The sequence below is a fragment of the Haliotis rufescens genome, unplaced genomic scaffold (genome assembly GCF_023055435.1).
Source record: "Haliotis rufescens isolate VD_foot unplaced genomic scaffold, xgHalRufe1.0.p SCAF_20, whole genome shotgun sequence".
In the NCBI taxonomy this organism is placed as follows: domain Eukaryota; kingdom Metazoa; phylum Mollusca; class Gastropoda; order Lepetellida; family Haliotidae; genus Haliotis; species Haliotis rufescens.
Genome location: NW_025963891.1, coordinates 7,319,863 through 7,340,618, shown reverse-complemented (window position 1 = coordinate 7,340,618; position 20,756 = coordinate 7,319,863). Strand labels below are relative to the sequence as shown.

The window sequence follows — 20,756 nt, the reverse complement described above, 5'->3', positions numbered from 1 at the left end:
AACCCTTCCTGAAAAAGTTAGGAAAGGTCAAGGTGGACTGCAAACGTAGTCGCACGATCGAGTTCGACCCGCCTTGCGAGTGTCAAGTCTTACAGACGATTTTTATTTCTCACGTTAGATGCGACATTGAGCATAATACAACGGGCTTCATAAGCTCTGGAGAAAAAGGTGGGAAAGGTCAAGTTCGACTGCCAACGTTGTCGGGGGGTCAACGTCGATGCGCCTGGCGTGTTTCAACTCTTTATGACAATTTTCACTTTTGACCTTGAATACGTTTTTGGCAAGTCATGTCGGCCCCGAAACGCGCTGCATATCCCCTGCCAACGTGGTCGAAGGGTCAAGATCTACCCGCCTGGCGAGTTTCAATTCTTTATGACAATGATGAAATGTCAGCTTCAACACGTTTTTGGCAAGTCATGGCGGCCAAGAAAGGAGCCCCCATTAGCTCTGAAGGAAAGGATGAAGCATCTACAGTTCGACTGCAAACGTGGTGGGAGGTTCAAGGCCTACCCGCGTGGCGAGTTTCAAGTCTTTGTGACAATGTTGAAATGTCAGTTTCAAAACGTTTTTGGCAACTCATGGCGGCCAAGAAAGGAGGAAAGGGTGAAGTATCTAAAATTGTTCAACGCAGGCAGCAATAACTAATAACGAGCAACAAGCTGTGTATGTAGAGTCGCAAGTAGGCAAAATTGTGCAATGCAGCACTATACTTAGGGATATGAATTAACCACACGAGACTTCATATGAAATGTTTCCATTTCCATTCGTTTTCTTTTTCAGCATCAAAAGAACATGATCATATTGTCCAGTTACCTGACGTACATTTAATAATGCCAACGCATTTTATTAATAGTTTCGTTTGGTATTCACCAAACGTGTATTATGTGTGAACACACTCCTCAAATATATTACCACAGGATTCATGTTCTTTTAGGGTTCAATTCCTGATAGTGATTAATTAAGAATATATCTACATCTACTTGTACAACATACATGTATAAACTGTATAAACATTGCATAAATCATGTGTGAATATGCAAAACATCAGATCCTAAGCAGCAGATCCAAATGGATGTTCTACGTCCTACAGTTTAATACAAAACGTTGTAGATATAGATCTAGAGCATATTTTATATGTCGAGTGAAATATCATGTTTTTCACATCTCCTTGTCCCCCGTCACAAGATGACAGTACATGGTATTTCACTTGACACATGGAATATCCCATTTGTTATATCCTTTTTGTGTAGTTAAAATTAAATTATTTCATAACAAATATAAAACCTTGAAACGTAAATTCTACCTACCCTACACACAGGGACGGTTCACCACCACTTGTATTCGTGTTTGCAAAATCTTAAAAAATATATAAAAGAATTTACAAAAGATATTGAGGGTCACGAAAATTCTGTTTGATACATATAGATATGATTATATACAAATTCAACTATACCAAAAATTATTCTTGAAAACTACGAGACCGCTGTTGGAAGCGAAAGAATACACGCTGTTCAAGTTACAAAAATGACACTTTGCGAAACAACAGTCTCGATTGACAAGTAAAATGAGAAATATAAAGTTTATGACAAAACATGTTCAACAGAATAACAAACTGCATGAAGCGATTTTAGCTCCATAATTGACCATGCCAATGTTGAACATACGTAAAAAGGTCATCAACAGTTTGTGTACACGCTAGACACCAACAAGCTCCTTCCCAGCGCGTGACACCTTCGTTACACTCTCGGTATCATCGCTGCCACCAGCGTGGGCGCGGCCATTACAAGAATCTTGAAATTTGCCCTCTAACCCCATATGTAGTAACGTTTATACTTTTGTTTATGTCTTTGGGAATGCCATCATATTTCCTTTTGAAAAGTTTACGACTGACCATGTTTTCCAGATGAATTTACTTTGTTGTTTGTATAATCAGATTGGTTCGAGATAGCAGACTAACGGAACACCTCCCTTACATTCTTACTATATCAATTACATGATAGTTTTAATGAAATAGAAATGCAAATTGACAAACAAAGAAAGTAATTTAGCAGCGGTAAGTGTGTTCGGCGTCACGACGGTCGTCACTTGTTTGTAAACATAACGGTCATTCGGTTGCGAGTTCAACTGAAAGCATGGTTTGGGCCACCTATCACAGTAAGAAGTTTTGACTGGTGGCAGCGATTGTATAGAGAGCTCCGCGGTGACAGTAGTTCCGCGAAAGTGTTATGTTCACAGCAGTGAAATATCAAGTGTTATGTTCACAGCAGTGAAATATCAAGTGTTATGTTCACTGCAGGGAAATATCAAGTGTTATGTTCACTGCAGGGAAATATCAAGTGTTATGTTCACAGCAGTGAAATATCAAGTGTTATGTTCACTGCAGGGAAATATCAAGTGTTATGTTCACTGCAGGGAAATATCAAGTGTTATGTTCACTGCAGGGAAATATCAAGTGTTATGTTCACAGCAGTGAAATATCAAGTGTTATGTTCACTGCAGGGAAATATCAAGTGTTATGTTCACTGCAGGGAAATATCAAGTGTTATGTTCACTGCAGTGAAATATCAAGTGTTATGTTCACTGCAATGAAAATATCACTTTTCACAACTTTGGAAAACTCAGTTTTTCACACTGAAGTATATAATAAATACATATACCTAGTATACATACATGTATGTATACTCGAACAAATACACAAGGCATGCAGTAGAGATAGCATTTGAATGCAGTTTATAATGTATGAATATATGACATCAGCAGTGTTGTCCGCAGTCCCCAGTCACATCTTGACGTGTGTGTCTGAACCTGTCTTGAGATTACGGTGATCAGTTGAGACACGCCTGTTTAACCTGTCAAGAAACTGACACATGTATTATACTTATACTGATGAATATCTACCCAACATCTGTTTAAAGTTGAGTGAGTGAGTGAGTGAGTGAGTATGGTTTTACGCCGCTTTTAGCAATATTCCAGCAATATCACGGCGGGGGTCACAGGAAATGGGCTTCACACATTGTACCCATGTCGGGAAGCGAACCCGGGTCTTCGGCGTGACCATCGAACGCTTTAACCACTAGGCTACCCGACCGCCCCTGTTTAAAATTGAAAGGAATGGTGAAAACCCTGTCTGGACTAAGATGTCTTGTGTTAATGCAATGGTCTGTGGTGATGAGTGTTCAAATAATTAAAATACACAACACGGGGCAAGTAAAGAAATAACAGTTTATTTGGTAGAGTTAAAGTGGTGTTAACAGGTAAAGTTACAACATTACATGAAGTAAAATATACATGGATATTTCAAATACATAGGTTAAAAAGGTTTGAAATGCTGGTTATATAAGGCAAGAATAGATGGGCAAAACTAACTTTAATCGTAAAATACATAGCAAATACATGTATTTATAAGAATCGAAATTTGAGGAACATGATTATATCATATGACAATTGATGCGTTGTAAACTAAATAGATGTAACTAGCCAAAGAGAAATTGATTTTATGAAATAGCAAGTAATGTGTTACTTAAAACCACCTAAGGGGTACACTTAATAATTATGTTTATGCTAGGGCTGAAATTAGGCTTGGTGGAAGGGAAGGAAATTGGACCTACGTGTTGGAATAGCCTTCCACACACGTTAAACAAAACGAACAAATTACACAGCTACCACGAATGCCGGGCAGGGATGCGCGACGTGTTCTCGCGCAAGCGAGAGCAGGAAGTTATAAAAAGATATGCTAATTAACTATGTCCGGTGGCAGGACACACCGCTAAAATTATAAAGTAAATAGCCGTACAAGGAGAAGGTTCTACTACACTAAATCAGAACCGGTTGTGACAGTGCTGCCTTCAGTACAGATCGAAAGATATCTGCACGCTGTGATTGGATGATATTGTGTAAGGTTATTATGTCTTGTAAATGTACATCCATCCAGTAATTAAAACTGACCATGTTTTTTTCTATATTCAGTACTGTCTTTTTCAACATGATGACGTATGCTGAATGTGACCACACATATTTTCAAGTAGGTGACATTTGGTCTTAACACACACACTGTTGGTGCTTAATTATTTTTATTTTAAATATATAACGTACTATAGAAGTCTATGGGAAAACATTTTGCTGTGTGCAGCCTGAAGCGTGGGGCAGATTGCGGAGCTACGTGATACAGTTGTATATTTCAAATTTATCATTTTCAAACGAAAAAGTCAGAAATGTTATAAATAAACGTCTTGGAATACTATACTTCCTTTGTTTGTCATGCCCCCTCGTTATTCCATGAAATAACATGTGGCTTAGACTATTTGTCAACCTCTGTCTGGGTGTTCTTATACAGTTATGAACTTGTGGCATAATGAACAAATGTCTATTATTTGTTTAACAGATATCCACATAAGCACAGATGATGAAAATAAAATGAAAAATGAATTTGGATTGCAGTGTATAATATCACCCTTTACGTCAAATGTCAGCGGTGTATATATTTTGATAAATAATAACATAGAAGCAACTATACATAAATGTGAAATTTATCATACTAATGAAAACTTTATAACAGCAGATATCACCATTGAAGACATAAGGATGACTCTAGCCACTGTTTCTGGAACAAACCGGGATGATCCAAATTTCTATAAAACATATTTTACTAATATAGAGGAATTTGAAAATCACTCTATTGTCATATGTTGAGATTTGAACCTGGTTTTGAATTCAACCATTGCCCTTATAAAAAATGATAAAAAATATAATAAAAAAATATTAACAATCCACGAGCAAGAAATATAAATTTATTTTTTAAAACTAGAAAATATGGATTTAGTAAGGAATATAAGGTATAAGGAATTTTACAAGGTGGAAAAAGAACCCAAGGCAACAGTATATTTTTATTGTTTCAGGTGATACTGCTAACTAGACATCTAATGCATCAAGGGCGGTCGGGTAGCCTAGTGGTTAAAGCGTTCGCTCGTCACGCCGAAGACCCGGGTTCGATTCCCGACATGGGTACAATGTGTGAAGCCCATTTCTGGTGTCCCCCGCCGTGATATTGCTGGAATATTGCTAAAAGCGGCGTAAAACCATACTCACTCACTCACTCACTCTAATGCATCAATCACACCTGGCTATAAATCTGACCACCCTGCTGTTACTATGACTTTGTCAGATTCTTCATCGAAAGAAAGGGTTGGCGGTTATTGGAAATTCAATGCCTCTTTATTGTATAACAATGATTATGTGGATGTTGTGAAAAAACCTTGTTTCGAAACAAATAGGGAATATGCAGATTTACACTTTGTGTAAATAGTCTCAGAAATAGTAATTTGTGAATCAAAATTGTCCATCAGTGATTCTGTATTTTTGAAAACCCTCTTAATGGAAATAGGGTGAAAATCCCTTTCACTCACATCTTTTCTGAAAAACAGAAGAAGAGAAAACACAAAAATTGAATTTTTTTTTTTTTTTAAATTAGAAGAAATGATAAAAAATGACTTTCAATCAATAAGTGAGAGAAGGTTCTCTGATTTATGAAAGTATAAGAAAGAATTGGAAATGCAGTTTTAACCTTTTTCCTAAACATTTGGAAAGTATTTCAGTGTCAAGACATGTTTTCAATAATTTGATCCCAGAGGAACATTTATTCAATACTTAAACCTTAAAATGGGTAATGCATAGAACTTTATAACTATGTATCCTATTTATCTATCACCATTTTACGGTTGAGTGATTTCAACGCGGAGTGAGAGACCACAGAATGATGCTGTAATAACGTTAACTCACTCACACTCACTCCGATAAACCCTTAGAGCATGTGTCAAGTGCTTCCTTCTGTCCATCAGATTCGGGCAGCATTTCTACAGCCTCAGGCTCCTCAATTGTGCTCGAACACTGAAGGGGTGCAAAACAATCAAAAATGTCATATTTCATTGATATCCATCCTCTTGTAAACAGTAGTTTGGTTCCCACAGACACCGATATTGTGAGGAAGAATCCGATGACGGCAATCAGTGTGCGGAAGGGAAACAACTGGCCATCCGTTTGGTTGTAGAAGGGAAAGTGTATCACAGCAGGGAAGTTGATCAGCTTGGCGCCACTGCATGCCCTCAGGGTGAACGCCACCACAAACCCCACAAAGGACCCGTACGTGTTACAGCTGCTTATGAAGAGAACGCAGATGAACTGTGGGAAGAGAATCACGTACATCAAGTCAGAGCAGAGGATGAAAAGTCCATAGACACTCTTTACAACGATGGCTATGATGGTGGCAAGGACACCAGCAGCAACGGTAGCCACTCTCATCACCCACACCATCTCCCGATCAGTGGCCTGAAACAAGATGGGAAGCAGAAGAGTAAAGATGCGTTCAAACACACTTACGTGGTTATTGAGTTTCCTTGTCAAATGAGTGTAGCAATAGCCAAAGTAAAACACTATAAATCTTAAAACCCAGATGTATTTTACCGATATTACGCCACTTGCTCTTTTGATAGATGGTGGTGCTTACGTTTTTTCTGATGATGCTCTTGTAAATGTTCTTGGTGAAGACTGAAGCCGTGCAAAGTGTGCTGGAGTCTGTGGATGACATGACGGCTGCTGAGACCGCACCCAGTCCAAGGATGGAAACAGTCATGGGGCAGAGGTACTGTAGCGCCATGGGCAGGATAAAGTGCATCTGTTCCTCGGCAAGGGGGATGTCACCCATATAACTAGTCTGATTCCAATCTGAGTGTTAAAGTATAGATGTGACAATTATCAGGAAACTCCTCGGCAAGGGGGATCTCACCCATACAACCAGTCTCATTCCAATCTGAGTCTTCCAAATTGATATATTCGCCCATACCTCAGGGGCATTCATTATTCTTATCACTGTCTAAACAAAAAGGAGATTTGTTTTGTTCATCCGACATATGCACATGTATTAGGGTTAGTGGCAATGTCACAATAAGCAGACATATAGACAAACAAAACAAATACGATTGACGATAACTATTACAATGGAGATTACCTGCAGCAGATCCTGCGAACCCGATAACAGCAGGTGGTATGCTTAGAAGAAGACACATGATGCCAGCTGCTACCGATGACGCTACAGCTTGTCTTGTTGTACGGCAGGCCAATGTGCGTTGATACATCTCCTGTTCAATAGACAAGATGTTATCCCTGGGTTTTTTAATACTTTTCCTTATAATTTCCTAATTACTCAAAGACAGTATACTGACAAGGAGACGACCAGTCCTTGTTCTAGCCCCTTGATACCGAGTGCCAGGCAGGGCAACAACAAGTACCATCTGTTAACTTCTTTTGGGATGACGTGGCCGGGGATTGACCCCTGACCTCCTGCTCTCTGGGTGGACGCTCTATTGTATATATGTTACAGGAAACAAGTATAATCAGTGATTAAGTCTAATGACTGAAAATTTCAGTGATTATGTCTAATAACTGATTCACTCGGTGGTTATGTCTAATTACTGAAATCTTCAGTAATTAGACATAATCACTGAAATGAACCAAGGGACTTTATACTTGTTTACTGAAAGCATATTCCTGCCTTGTTTTTATAATATGTGCTAGTTTTCAAAGTGTGAGGTATCTGATTACTTATATTGGAGATTTTACGTGCGCTTTCCGACTGCAGCGTATTTCGCACACGGGCCCGGCCAAGCCATTTAATGTGTTTCCGAAAAGGGGAAAAAGTTGTTTGGCATTCCAGTAGGGGTGTTTTAGTGGTTGCTTATATAGAATTTTGGAAATTTTGAAATTTTGAAAAAATGCCATGAGGGTTTGGGGGACGAACTAAGGTACCTGAGTATGGAAGTTTGTTAGTTTGATTATGTGGTCTGGTTTTGGTAGTTTATTGGGGTTTTAAATGCGATTTATTAGTCCTGATTTGATTAAGTATACGCCTAAGGCTTTGAATTTTTCTATTTTATTTTGTGGGTTTAGGATTGCTTCTAGAGTAAGAGCCTTATTTAGATTTAGGGTGGTTTGTAGTGTAGTTCGGTGTGTTAGGTAGTGGGTGCAGTGTATGAGTGCGTGTTCTGGGGTTTCTTGCTGTTTGCAATGTGGGCAGGTTCCTGTTGCGTGTTTTCTTATTATTTTGAGGTGGTTATTTAGGTTGGTATGTCCTGTTTGGAGTTTAGTAATTACTCTGTTGAATGTTTTGGACGGATGTAGATTTTTTGGTTTGGTTAGGGTTTTTTTAAGAACCTTTTTGATTTGGCTATTTGAGTTTTGATATAGGTTATGCCATTTTTTGGTGATTTTTTGTTTGTTAACACTTTTAATTTCTGATTTTGAGATGGGTAGGTTTAAGCTTATTTCTGGGATTTTAAGGGATAGTTTAGCTGCTTTATCGGCGTTTTCATTGCCGTATATTCCTACGTGGGCGGGGATCCAAATGAATACTATTTGTTTGCCTGCCTTAGTTAAATCGTTTGAGCTTTTTAGTATCTGATTTATTAGTTCAGGGCGGTTTTTGGTGTTTTTATTTTGGAGGGCTTGTAGTCCACTGAGCGAGTCGGTAGGTATTAGGATTTTTTGTTGTTTTTTAGATTGTTGATTATGAAGGGCTGAGGCCATGCCCATTAGTTCGGCCGTGAATATTGATTGATTGTTTGGGAGTCGGTAGGATTGTGTGAGGTATCTGGTCTGACTGACTGATATAGAAGATTTAACGTGCGCTTTCCGACTGCAGCGTATTTCGCACACGGGCCTGGCCAGACCATTTAGTGTATTCCGAGAAGGGTGAAGTGGTGTGTGCAACACAAGAGGGGGCTTTTAGGGGTTGCTTATATCGATTTTTTGAAATTTTAAAATTTGGAATAAATGCCGAGGTGGGTGGAGGAGGGAACTAAGGGAGCCGGGTGAGGTGGGTGTATGTATGTTTATTGGATTTTGGATTGGTAGATTAATTAGTTTTCAGATGCGCTTGATTAGGCCTGTTTTGATTAGGAATACGCCTAGGGCCTTGAAGTTTTCTAGTTTATTTTGAGGGTTTAGTATTTCATCTAGAGTAGGAACCTTATTTAGATTGAGGTTGGTTTGTAGTGTGGTTCTGTGTGTTTGGTAGTGGGTGCAGTGGATGAGTGCGTGTTCTGTGGTTTCGGGTTGTTTGCAGTGGGGGCAGTTGCCTGTGGTGTGTCTTTTAAGTTGTTTTAGGTGGTAATTTAGGTTCGTGTGTCCTGTTTGGAGTTTTGTAATTAATCTGTCAATTTTTTTAGAGGGGTGTAGGATTTTAGGTTTGGCTAGTGGTTTTCTGAGCACTTTTTGGATTTGGCTATTTGAGTTTTGATATTGATTATGCCATTTTTTGGTTATTTTTTGTTTGTTTACACTTTTAATTTCTGATTTTGAGATGGGTAGGTTTAGGCTTATTTCTGGTATTTTGAGAGATAATTTAGCTGCTTTATCGGCGCTTTCGTTGCCGTAAATTCCTACGTGGGCGGGGATCCACAAGAAGGTTATTTGTTTGCCTGCTTTTGTTAGGTCGTTGGAGCTTTTAAGTATTTGGTTTATTAATTTAGGTCGTTTTTTGGTATTTTTGTTTTGGAGGGCTTGTAGCCCACTAAGCGAGTCAGTGAGAATTAGGATTTTTTTGTTGTTTTTTGATTGTTGGTTATGCAGGGCTGAGGCCATGCCCATAAGTTCGGCCGTGAATATAGATTGGTTGTTAGGGAGTCGGTAAGATTGTGTGGATATAACTGGTTGTGTGGTATGGACTCCGAAACCTGTGTGGTTGGAGATCGGGTCTGAAGATCCGTCAGTGTATATGTGACACCAATTTGGCCAATTTTCGTGTATGTATGAAAGTGTGGTGGTTTTAGCTATGTTTGGGTCGGTTTGTTTATTTATTTGGTTAGTTAGCGTTGTGTCTATTTGGGGTATTTTGAGTTTAGGGGTGAAGATATTTGATTTTTTGCAGTTTTGTTTAAGATTTTGAGTTTGGTGTTCATTGAGGTAGTTAGTTATTCTTTGGGATATTGGGGTGAGTAAGGGGTGTTTGCGAGCTAGAGCTTGGTTTCTTGGGCTAATGTTTTGGTTAATTAGGTTTTGGATGAGAGGGTTTGTTTGGGACGCGGCCCAGAAATTAAGGCTTAGATGTTCCCTGCGTAGATTTAGTGGCATTTCTCCTGTAAGGGCCTGAAGTGAGGTGTAGGAGGTGCCATGTTGGGTGCGTGTAATTAGTTTAAGGGCTTGGTATTGTATTGAGTCAAGTTTTTTAGATAGAGAGTTGTTTAGGGTATTGTATATGGCGCAGCCGTAGTCTAGTTTTGATCTAATTAGTGTTGTATATAGTGAGAGGAGGGTATCTTTGGAGGCTCCCCAGTTGGAGCCGGTGAGACATCTTAATGTGTTAAGGTCTTTGCTGCATCTAGTTTTTAGGTTTTGGACGTGAGCCTCCCAGGTGAGGTGTTGATCGAAAATAAGTCCTAAGAATTTGGTTTGTTTTTGGAATTTGATTGTTTGGTTGTTTAGCTGGAGGATTGTGTAGGCAGGTTTCATGTTTTTATGTTTGAATACTACTCCTGTTGTTTTATCTGAGTTAAGGGAGAAGCCCCATTTGTCTGCCCATTGTTGTATTTTATTTAGAGATTTTTGGATTAAGTTTTCTGCCATTTTAATGCTTTTAGTGCGGATCCATAGGGCTCCATCATCCGCGAATTTTGAAGTGTTTAGTTTAGGGGATAAGCCCTCGAATAGATCATTTATCATTATATTGAAGAGGGTTGGGCTGAGAATGCTGCCCTGGGGAGTGCCATTTTCTAGGGGACACTGGTCCGATAGCGTATGGTCTATACCCACGGTAATTTTGCGATTGTTTAGGAAATCATGGATGAAGTTTATTATTTGGCCTTTTAGTCCTATTTTTTTTAGTTTTTGTATTAGCCCGTGGTGCCATACCATATCGAAAGGGGTCTCGTTTAGCTCTGTTGAAAGCTGATTTGCGTTTTAGTCTAGTTAGCTCTATTTCCTCATTCCACCAAGGGACAGTGGGTTTTCCTGGGTTGGATGATTTGAAGGGGATTGCGGATTTGGCTGCGTTGATTATGAAGTTAGTTAGGTTTTGACAGAATGTTTCGGGGTCTGTTGTTTCTAAATCGTTTAGATTAGCTTCGTTGCATAATTCTTGGAATTGGTCCCAGTTGGCGTTTTTGTACTGAAATTTAGGTTCCTGTTTAGGGGTTTGATTTGGTATTTTTATATTTCCTAGGGTTATATTTATGGGAAAGTGGTCGCTGCCTAGAGGTACTGGGTGGACGTCCCACATCAGGCTTTGTGCTAAGTCTGGCGTACATATTGTTAAGTCGATAGCCGACATGGTGTGGTGGATTTTGTCGTATCTAGTTGGTTGGTTATTGTTTAATAGTATTAGGTCATTTTTTTCGATCCACTCTGATATTAGTTGTCCATGGTTGTCTAGTTTATCTGCAATGCCCCAGGTAGGATGATGGGCATTGAAGTCTCCTAGGAAGATGGTTGATTTATTTCCTAATTGGTAAAGGATATCTAGGTCTGTATCTTTAATTGGTTTTAGTGTTGAGTGATAGATGTTAATGATTTTTATTTTTTGGTTATTGATGGTGACTTGGATTCCATTAGCTTCTAGATTAGGAGTGTTTACTTTAACTTCCTGGTAGTTTATATCCTCTCTAACGTAGATGATTAGACCTCCTCCTGTTCTGCCTGGGATGGTTTTGGACCTGTCGGTTCTCACTGCGTTATAATTTGGTAGGTTGAATTTAGTTTTATGTGAGAATTTGGTTTCTTGAATACAAGCTACATGGGGACCTTTATCTATTTTGAATTTAGCTTTAAGTTCAGAACCATGGCCGGCGAGGCCATTGGCATTCCATTGAAAAATGTTTAGGCCTTCCATTGGGAAACTGGGTGGATTTATGTTTGGTTTAGGCTTGGTTTAGGTATTTACTTTAGTAGGTTATTAAGGTTGCTGCTGAAACGGTCGAAAGAGGTGGTGACGAGTTGTAGTTTATGTGCTACACCAAAGAAGGCTTTGGAGCTGGCTTCTGGATTAGACTGCTTTAACATGTAAGCTAGTAGGAGGACTAAGTTGTTTAGTTTTTTGCTTGCTACGTTTTGGGTGAGTTTTTTTCTATAGCTTTTGGTTTTTGGGGCTGACAAGGTAAGATCGTTTATTTCCTCTGAGGATGTGTACTCGTCCTCTTCGGTTAAGTTATCTTTAGTTTGGTCACTCTGTTCGGTGGTGGGTTGCATGCTGGGTTTGGGTGCGAGAGTCTGAGTGGTTTCTGTAGTTTCCCTGTTGACTGGGTGTTCGGGGGGTGCCTGTAGGTTTTGGAGTGTTGTTGCCCTTGTGGCTGTGATGGCTTGTGTTGGTGCTGGTTGTGTGGTGGTCGTTGTGCGTTGGGTTTTGCTTGCGGGTGTAGATGTGGTAATTGTAGGGTGAGAGACGGGGAGGGTGAGAGTGTGAGTTTGTGAGATGTGTGGGGTGTTTGTTTCATTTGCGATGTATGCGTCTCGCTGATTTTGGTCCCATACGGAGGCTGGGTATACTGTTTTGCGTGCGTATCTGGTCAAGGTATCTGGTCAAGGTGAACCATTTATATGTGTTTGCCTGATTGGCTTAGGGCAGGATTATGAAGCCTTCTCACAAGTTATTATAGTACATGCTTCTGCTTGTTCAGAGAAGCATGTTGTGTTTTGATTTCTATGGACAACTAGCGAAGCCTTCTCTAATGTTGTTACAACACATGATTCTGTTTGTTTACAGGAGATTGGCTTAGGACAGGATTATGAAGCTTTCTCACAAGTTATTATAAAAAGGCAGGGATATGCTTTCATATTGCAGTTTGTACTCCAAGCGAGCAACACCTCCCAAGCCAGCACAGAGCATTGCCTGATAGCCAGCCAAGGAGAAATCCATCATCGGTAATTATCACGTTATCCTTTCAGCCTTATTCACATACTCTTAAAATCACTCTCATCGTTTGTTTGTTTGTTGTTTAACGCCGAACCTAGCAATATTCCAGCTATAGGACAGCGGTCCGTAAATAATCGAGTCTTGGCCAAGCGAGCAACACCTCCCAAGCCAGCACAGAGCATTGCCCGATAGCCAGCCAAGGAAACTCCATCATCGGTAATTATCACGTTATCATTTCATCCTTATTCACCTACATCACTCTCACCGAATTAATCACAAAACCCCTAAATCCTTAAAAACAACAACACTCAACTCTTACAAATAACCAACACCTTATCCTCCCCCATATCCCTAACACAGCTCGCACTCATTTCTACTCGCTACCCACGCCCACCACTCAAACACACCCTTTGACCCAACTCCTAAAAACAAAAAAACAGCTAATCCCCCCTTCTTCTTAACACAACGCACGCTCTTTCCTACTCACCACCCACGCCCACCACTCACATACCTCCACTCCTTCGACTAAATATCTCCTAATCCCCGCTTTCCACTTGTCTCACCTAATCCCAGCCTTCCAGCAACAAAATAAATCTTTAATAATTAATCCATTTCACAAACCCTCCTACTAAAACCAACAACAAATAACCACCGCAACCTCCTCCGCCTGCTAAACACAACTCACCAAGTAAAAACAACAAACCAACTCACCTCCCCAAAACACCACTCCCACTCCACCACCACCCACCACAACACACGCTCTCCAACTCTCCAAACAACATGACTGACACCCGCAACGCCACACTCGCAGACATGCCAGCTCCTAACTCACCCACGCCTGCGGAAGCGCACAACACTTCCGGGAGGTCACTCGAAAACATCGTCCCGACCGAGTATGGCGAAAACACGACACACACCACCCCCACCAAACCAGCTAACTCGCCACCTCAAAACACCAAAAAACGCAAACTCGACACATCCACTCCACCTCCATCGCCCACACCCTCCCCGGCCGCCTTCCTCACCACCTTCGCCCTCTACTTCTTCTCAGCAGGCTCAGGCACCACTCTCTCACTAGAACTTTCGGCAGATAAAATAGGACTTTGGTTTAAAAGAGAAAAAATAAATTACAACAATATTAAAAAAGCCAACAAAGGATACCAGATAATCTTCCCTAACCGAGAATCTTACAACGCAGCAAATAAAATAACTCAAATATTCCACGTCACAGTAATCAAACAAACACCTAATTGGCAACAATATACACGAGGCGTAATTAGGGTTAACCCAAGGGAAACAACTGAGGACTTACAATTATACTCTCTAGAAGCTAACATAAACCAAGACCAAAACCCTCAACCCCTAATCACCAGCACGCGTAGAATAACCTCAACTAGAAACGGAAAAACGGTCCCAACCTCCATTGTCATAATCAACTTCAAAAAGACCGCTAAATTCCCTGAAGCCCCCAAACACATATCCTTCGGAGCCCACACCAACTTAGAAGTCAAACCCTATATAAAGCAGGTTAAGCAATGTACAAAGTGCCTCAAATACAACCACACTGCCTCCCAATGCACATACCGTAAAACTAAATGTAAAAAATGCGCACAAACAGACTGCCCAGGCACATGCACACCCTGGTGCATCCACTGCAAATCCACCCAACACACTTCACTCTCAAACCAATGCCCATACAGACACACACTCACCCAGCAGGCCAACAAACACATAAACATAGACACGGCTAAAATCCAAACACGAAAATTTGCTACACCTGCATCTAAACCACTCCTCCCTACACCACACCCAAACACCATCCCACAAACAAACACCACACCCATAACCGACAGCTCTGTCTGGGGCCCCTACCGAGAAAACGCACCCACCTCACACATACAAGCAGCCACTCAACCAACCACGAACCCTCCCACATCTCACATAGCCAAAACATCAACCCCCGCATGCAAAACAAACCTCAAAATGACCACCACAACACGACCCTCATCCAAGCACCCTACAGCCCATATGGTAACAACGCTCTCCCACAAGCAAGCACAACAACAAAACACAAACACTAAGAAATCATCAGCTACACCCATCCCACAAACACCTTCACAATCCTCCACATCACATGCCTCCCCCATGGAAACTCAATCAGCTAAACCTAATCTAACAGATGACGAAGATTTCTCCACTACTGAGGAAACAATAGACACTACTCCAACTAAAACAAACCAAACTCCCCAACCAGCCAACACCCAAAACCTAAATAACCTCACCTTACTCCTAGCATACATGTATAGTCAAAACTCACCAAAAGCTAGCATGAAATCCTTCTACAAAGTAGCATTAAATCTAAAATTAACCGATCTTCCCTTCTTCCTCTTTAACCTCCATCTAAAAGAACTCACCGAATAAAATAAAAAATAAAAAATAAATCACCAATCACCCGAACCCAATATTCGAAGGACTAAATATTTTTCAGTGGAACGCCAACGGACTCACCTCACACGGCCATGAACTAAAAACTAAATTTAAACTAAATAAAGGCCCTCACATTGCTTGTATACAGGAAACCAAATTCTCAAAAAAATCCAAATTCACACTACCTAACTACAACTCAGTTAGAACTGACAGAGCTAAACCGAAAACAAGAAGAGCCGCAGGAGGACTAATCATATTTATCAGGGAAGATATAAATTACGAAGAAATAAAAATAGACACGCCAAACCTAGAAGCCAACGGCATTAAAATCACATTAAATAACCGAAACATAAACATCATAAATATTTACCACTGGGCGGAACAAAAAGTCCAACCTGAGGATCTAAACAAACTACTCCAAATAAGCGATAAATCTACTATATTCCTAGGAGACTTTAACGCTCACCATCCTACATGGAGCATAGGTGATAAAATAGATAATCATGGCAAATTAATCTCCGAATGGATAGAAACAAACGACCTAGTACTCCTTAATAGCAACCAACCCACGAGGTACGATCAGATAAACCAAAAAATGTCGGCTATCGACCTAACCATATGCACCGCAGATCTAGCCCAAAGTACTCAATGGGAAGTGCACGACGTCCCGCTAGGTAGTGACCACTTCCCCATAAACATAACTATAGGAAATACAAACGTACCAATCCAAACAGAAAACCAAGAACCAAAATTCCATTATAATAAAGCTAACTGGGACCAATTCCAAGATATCTGCAACGAAGCTAACTTAAACGAAATAGAAAATAATGATCCAGAAACCTATTGTAAAAACCTAACAGACTATATAATAAACGCAGCCAAAACCTCCATCCCCTTCAAAACATCTAAGACAGGCAAACCGACGGTACCATGGTGGAATGAGGAAATAGAACAGACTAGACGAAAACGTAAATCAGCCTTCAATAAAGCAAAACGCGACTACAAATATTTAAACATAGCCCACGAACTAAACCACCAGGTTCAAAAACTAGTCCAAATAGCCAAAAGTAGAGACTGGAAAAAATTCTGCGAAGGTATAAATAACCGTACAGATGCCAGAATGGTCTGGCGCAAAATCCACGCCATTAGAGGCTTAAAACGACATAAGAAAACCCCTAACATTGACAACTCAACCAACCCCGCCCAAAAAGCAAATAATCTCGCCAACCACTTTTCGGCCGTTAGCAGTAACACCAACTTCAGTAAAAAATTCCAAGATAAACTTAAAACAGAAAACAAACCCACAAAAGAACCAAACAATAACAATCTAGAAATAAATCAACCCTACACAATGGAGGAGCTCCTCTACGTAATCCAAAACAGGAAAAAGGGCACAGCCCCAGGATTAGACCTAACTTCTTACCAAATAATTAAAAAACTCCCCCTAAAACTACTCCAGGCACTACTCAAACTATACAATCTCATCTACCTAAACGGACAGGTTCCTACTCCCTGGAAACAGGCCCTAGTCATACCAATCCCTAAACCTAATAAACCAGCTAATCAAGCTAACTCATATAGACCAATATCCCTAACTTCAAACTTATGTAAAGTAATGGAATCAATGGCTAAAAATAGATTACAACATTACTTAACCCAAAATAACATCATAAACCCAGATCAAAGCGGTTTCACTCCTGGCCGCTCAACCCTAGATAACCTCGCCCGACTAGAACAAGATATTAAGACAGGTCAACTAAATAAACAATATACCACAGGCATCTTCTTAGACTTCTCTAAAGCTTTCGACATGGTATGGCACGATGGGCTAATACAAAAACTTAAAAAAATAGGACTCAAAGGTCAGATAATAAACTACATCCAGGACTTCCTAAACAATCGTAAAATAACCGTGGGTATAGACCAAACTCTATCGGACCAATGTCCCCTAGAAAATGGTACTCCACAGGGCAGTATCCTCAGCCCCACCCTCTTCAATATAATGATAAACGATCTATTCGAGGGCCTATCCCCTAAAGTAAACACATCAAAATTCGCGGATGATGGAGCCATCTGGATCCGCACTAAAAGCATGAACATGGTCCAAAATTTACTCCAAAAATCTCTTAATAAAATACAACAATGGGCTGACAAATGGGGCTTCTCCCTTAACTCAGAAAAAACAACAGGAATAGTATTCAAACATAAAAACATGAAACCCGCCTCCCCAAGCCTCCAGCTAAACAACCAAACAATCAAATTTCAAAAACAAACCAAATTCTTAGGACTTATTTTCGATGAACATCTCACCTGGGATGCTCACATCCAAAACCTAACAACTAAATGCAGTAAAGACCTAAACACCCTAAGATGCCTAACTGGCTCTAACTGGGGAGCATCCAAAGATACCCTCCTCTCTCTCTACATATCACTAATTAGATCAAAACTAGACTACGGCTGCGCCATATACAACACCCTAAACAACTCTCTATCTAAAAAACTTGACTCAATACAATATCAGGCTCTCAAACTAATTACACGCACCCAACATGGCACCTCCTACACCTCACTTCAGGCCTTAACAGGAGAAATGCCACTAAATCTACGCAGGGAACAGCTAAGCTTAAATTTCTGGGCCGCGTCCCAATCAAACCCTCTCATCCAAAACTTAATAAACCAAAACATCAGCCCCAAAAACCAAGCTCTAGCTCGTAAACACCCCTTACTTACCCCAATATCCCAAAGAATAACAAACTACCTAAATGAACACCAAATTAAAAATCTTAAACAAAACTGCAAACAATCAAATATCTTCACCCCTAAACTTAACATACCCAAAATAGACACAACACTAGCTAGCCAAATAAATAAACAAACCGACCCAAACATAGCTAAAACTACCACACTAGCATACATACACGAAAATTGGCCAAATTGGTGTCACATTTACACGGACGGATCCTCAGATCCGACCTCCAAACACACAGGTTTCGGAGTCCATACCACACAACCAACTAAAACCACACAATCTTTCCGACTCCCAAACAACCAATCAATATTCACGGCAGAACTAATGGGCATGGCCTCAGCCCTCCATAATCAAGAATCCAAAAACCACAAAAAAATCCTAATACTTACCGACTCCCTAAGTGGACTGCAAGCCCTCCAAAACAAAAATACCAAAAACCGACCTAAATTAATAAATCAAATACTTAAAAGCTCCAACGACCTAACTAAGGCAGGCAAACAAATAACCTTCTTGTGGATACCCGCCCACGTAGGAATATACGGTAATGAAAACGCAGATAAAGCAGCTAAACTATCCCTCAAAATCCCAGAAATAAGCTTAAACTTACCCATCTCAAAATCAGAAATTAAAAGTGTAAACAAGCAAAAAATCACAAAAAAATGGCATAACCTATATCTAAACTCAAATAGCCAAATCAAAAAAGTGCTCAGCAAACCACTAACCAAACCAAAAATTCTCCATCCATCCAAAAAAATCGACAGAGTAATCACTAAACTCCAAACAGGACACACCAACCTAAATAACCACCTAAAAAAATTTAAAAAACACACTACAGGTAACTGCCCACACTGCAAACAACCAGAAACCCCAGAACACGCACTCATCCACTGCACACACTACCTAACACATCGAACCGCATTACAAACCACCCTCAATCTAAACAAGGCTCTAACTCTAGAAGCAATACTAAACCCACAAAATAAACTAGAAAACTTCAAGGCCTTAGGCGTATTCTTAATAAAAACGGAACTAATAAAACGCATCTAAAAACACAATAACCTACCAAATCAAAATCACATAAACAAACAAACATCCACCATACCCAGCTCCCTTAGTTCTCCTCCCCAATCCCATCGGCATCTATTCCAAATCTCAAAATTCCCAAATTCTATATAAGCAACCCCTAAAACCCCCCTCTTGGGTTGCACAGACCACCTTCGCCCCTTTCGGAAACACATTAAATGGCCTGGCCGGGCCCGTGTGCGAAATACGCATCAGTCGGAAAGCGCACGTTAAATCTCCAAAGTAAGTAAGTAAGTAAGTAACTTTCATATTACCACCTTCGCCCCTTTCGGAAACACATTAAATGGCCTGGCCGGGCCCGTGTGCGAAATACGCATCAGTCGGAAAGCGCACGTTAAATCTCCAAAGTAAGTAAGTAAGTAAGTAAGTAAGTACTTTCAGTAAACAAGTATAAAATCCCTTGGTTCATTACAGTGATTATGTCAAATTACCTGAAACATATACACCTATACCATTGTGGATATTTCAGATTATGTATAGAATATGTTGTAACCAGTCTTAAAGAAAACAAATGGGATTCAGCATTGGCAATATGTGTTACCAGCTTTGTATTCCATAAAGGTGACATAACTCTTTCCATAGCAACAAGAAATCTCTGCAAGAAGCAGAAGCTATTTTATTCCACGATATCATGAGCATGTGTGTATGAGTCACTATCAAATAGTGTTGACACAAGGTTATTGCGAAATGATGAGCATATCTTGTTCCATTTGTGAAACTATCACAAACACATGCAAAGGCAAGGCAAATGTTTACATGAAAGAAAATCTGGGAACATTTGGTACAAGTCAAAATGGGGAATTGCATGGGACATAATTTTTGTCACTGATACCTCGAATTTGGAAATAGTATCCACACATCAACCATATAAAACATTTTGAAAGCTTTCACCCAGGCCTTGAATGTTGATCCGTTTTAGTAGTTTGACGCTCTTTTTTCGATGAAAGAGCATCCTCGATTGTATCTCAAACGTTGTGAAATGTAGACATCCAAGGCTGGAGCTGCTGGAATATTGATCAACACAAAGGGAAACTCTTGTGGAGAGTTGTTTTGTCACTCTGAATCTTAATGCATATATCTAAATATCAAACAGACCAGCCTGTCTCCCTGGGCTTTTTCAGTTTAGGTGGGTAAATCAGTGGAAGAAAATTGACTATTTGACCATCATTGAACAATATTAAATCATCGATATACTTGAAGCTTATGTTCCCTTCTTTCAATGTGGCCACGGATGGGATATTGTGCATTGAGAATTGGCATTAATGGCTTCATTACAACCAATCGGGTTCTGCAATGACTGTGTTTACTACCGTTATATACAACCAAGAGCTACGCCCACAGTGTTGATAACAGTGGAAATTAGCCTTGTTATGCTTAGGTTATATAATAAGTGCAATAGATTTGCATGGTCCATCTCCTTGAATAGCACGAGTTGGTTGATAATGGTTGTATCATCCAAAGCATACTTTGAACAAGGAAGGCTTGAGCAGTGCTACTGACGCCATGAGGGAGAGTCCATCTTTATATCTGAATATAAACCGTAAACACCAGAGAATAACCAGTCCCGACCACCCCCCTAGACAGATTCTGTCTTGTTCCAAGGGT

The 20,756-nt window shown here is 40.1% G+C and overlaps 1 protein-coding gene across 3 annotated transcripts in view; it reads right to left on the bottom strand.

The window, feature by feature from the left end:
* Positions 1-3,993: 3,993 nt before the first annotated feature.
* The window catches only part of LOC124126595 (high-affinity choline transporter 1-like), a 40,670-nt gene continuing 23,907 nt past the window's right edge, over positions 3,994-20,756 (bottom strand). For all 3 annotated transcript variants that reach the window (XM_048400807.1, XM_046490181.2, XM_046490111.2), the window contains 3 exons: positions 7,001-7,130; positions 6,500-6,717; positions 3,994-6,321 (listed from right to left, as the gene is read on the bottom strand). In XM_048400807.1, the coding sequence (XP_048256764.1) occupies positions 5,782-6,321; positions 6,500-6,717; positions 7,001-7,130 (888 nt within the window). In that variant the 3' untranslated portion in view covers positions 3,994-5,781. The remainder of the gene's footprint in view (positions 6,322-6,499; positions 6,718-7,000; positions 7,131-20,756) is intronic.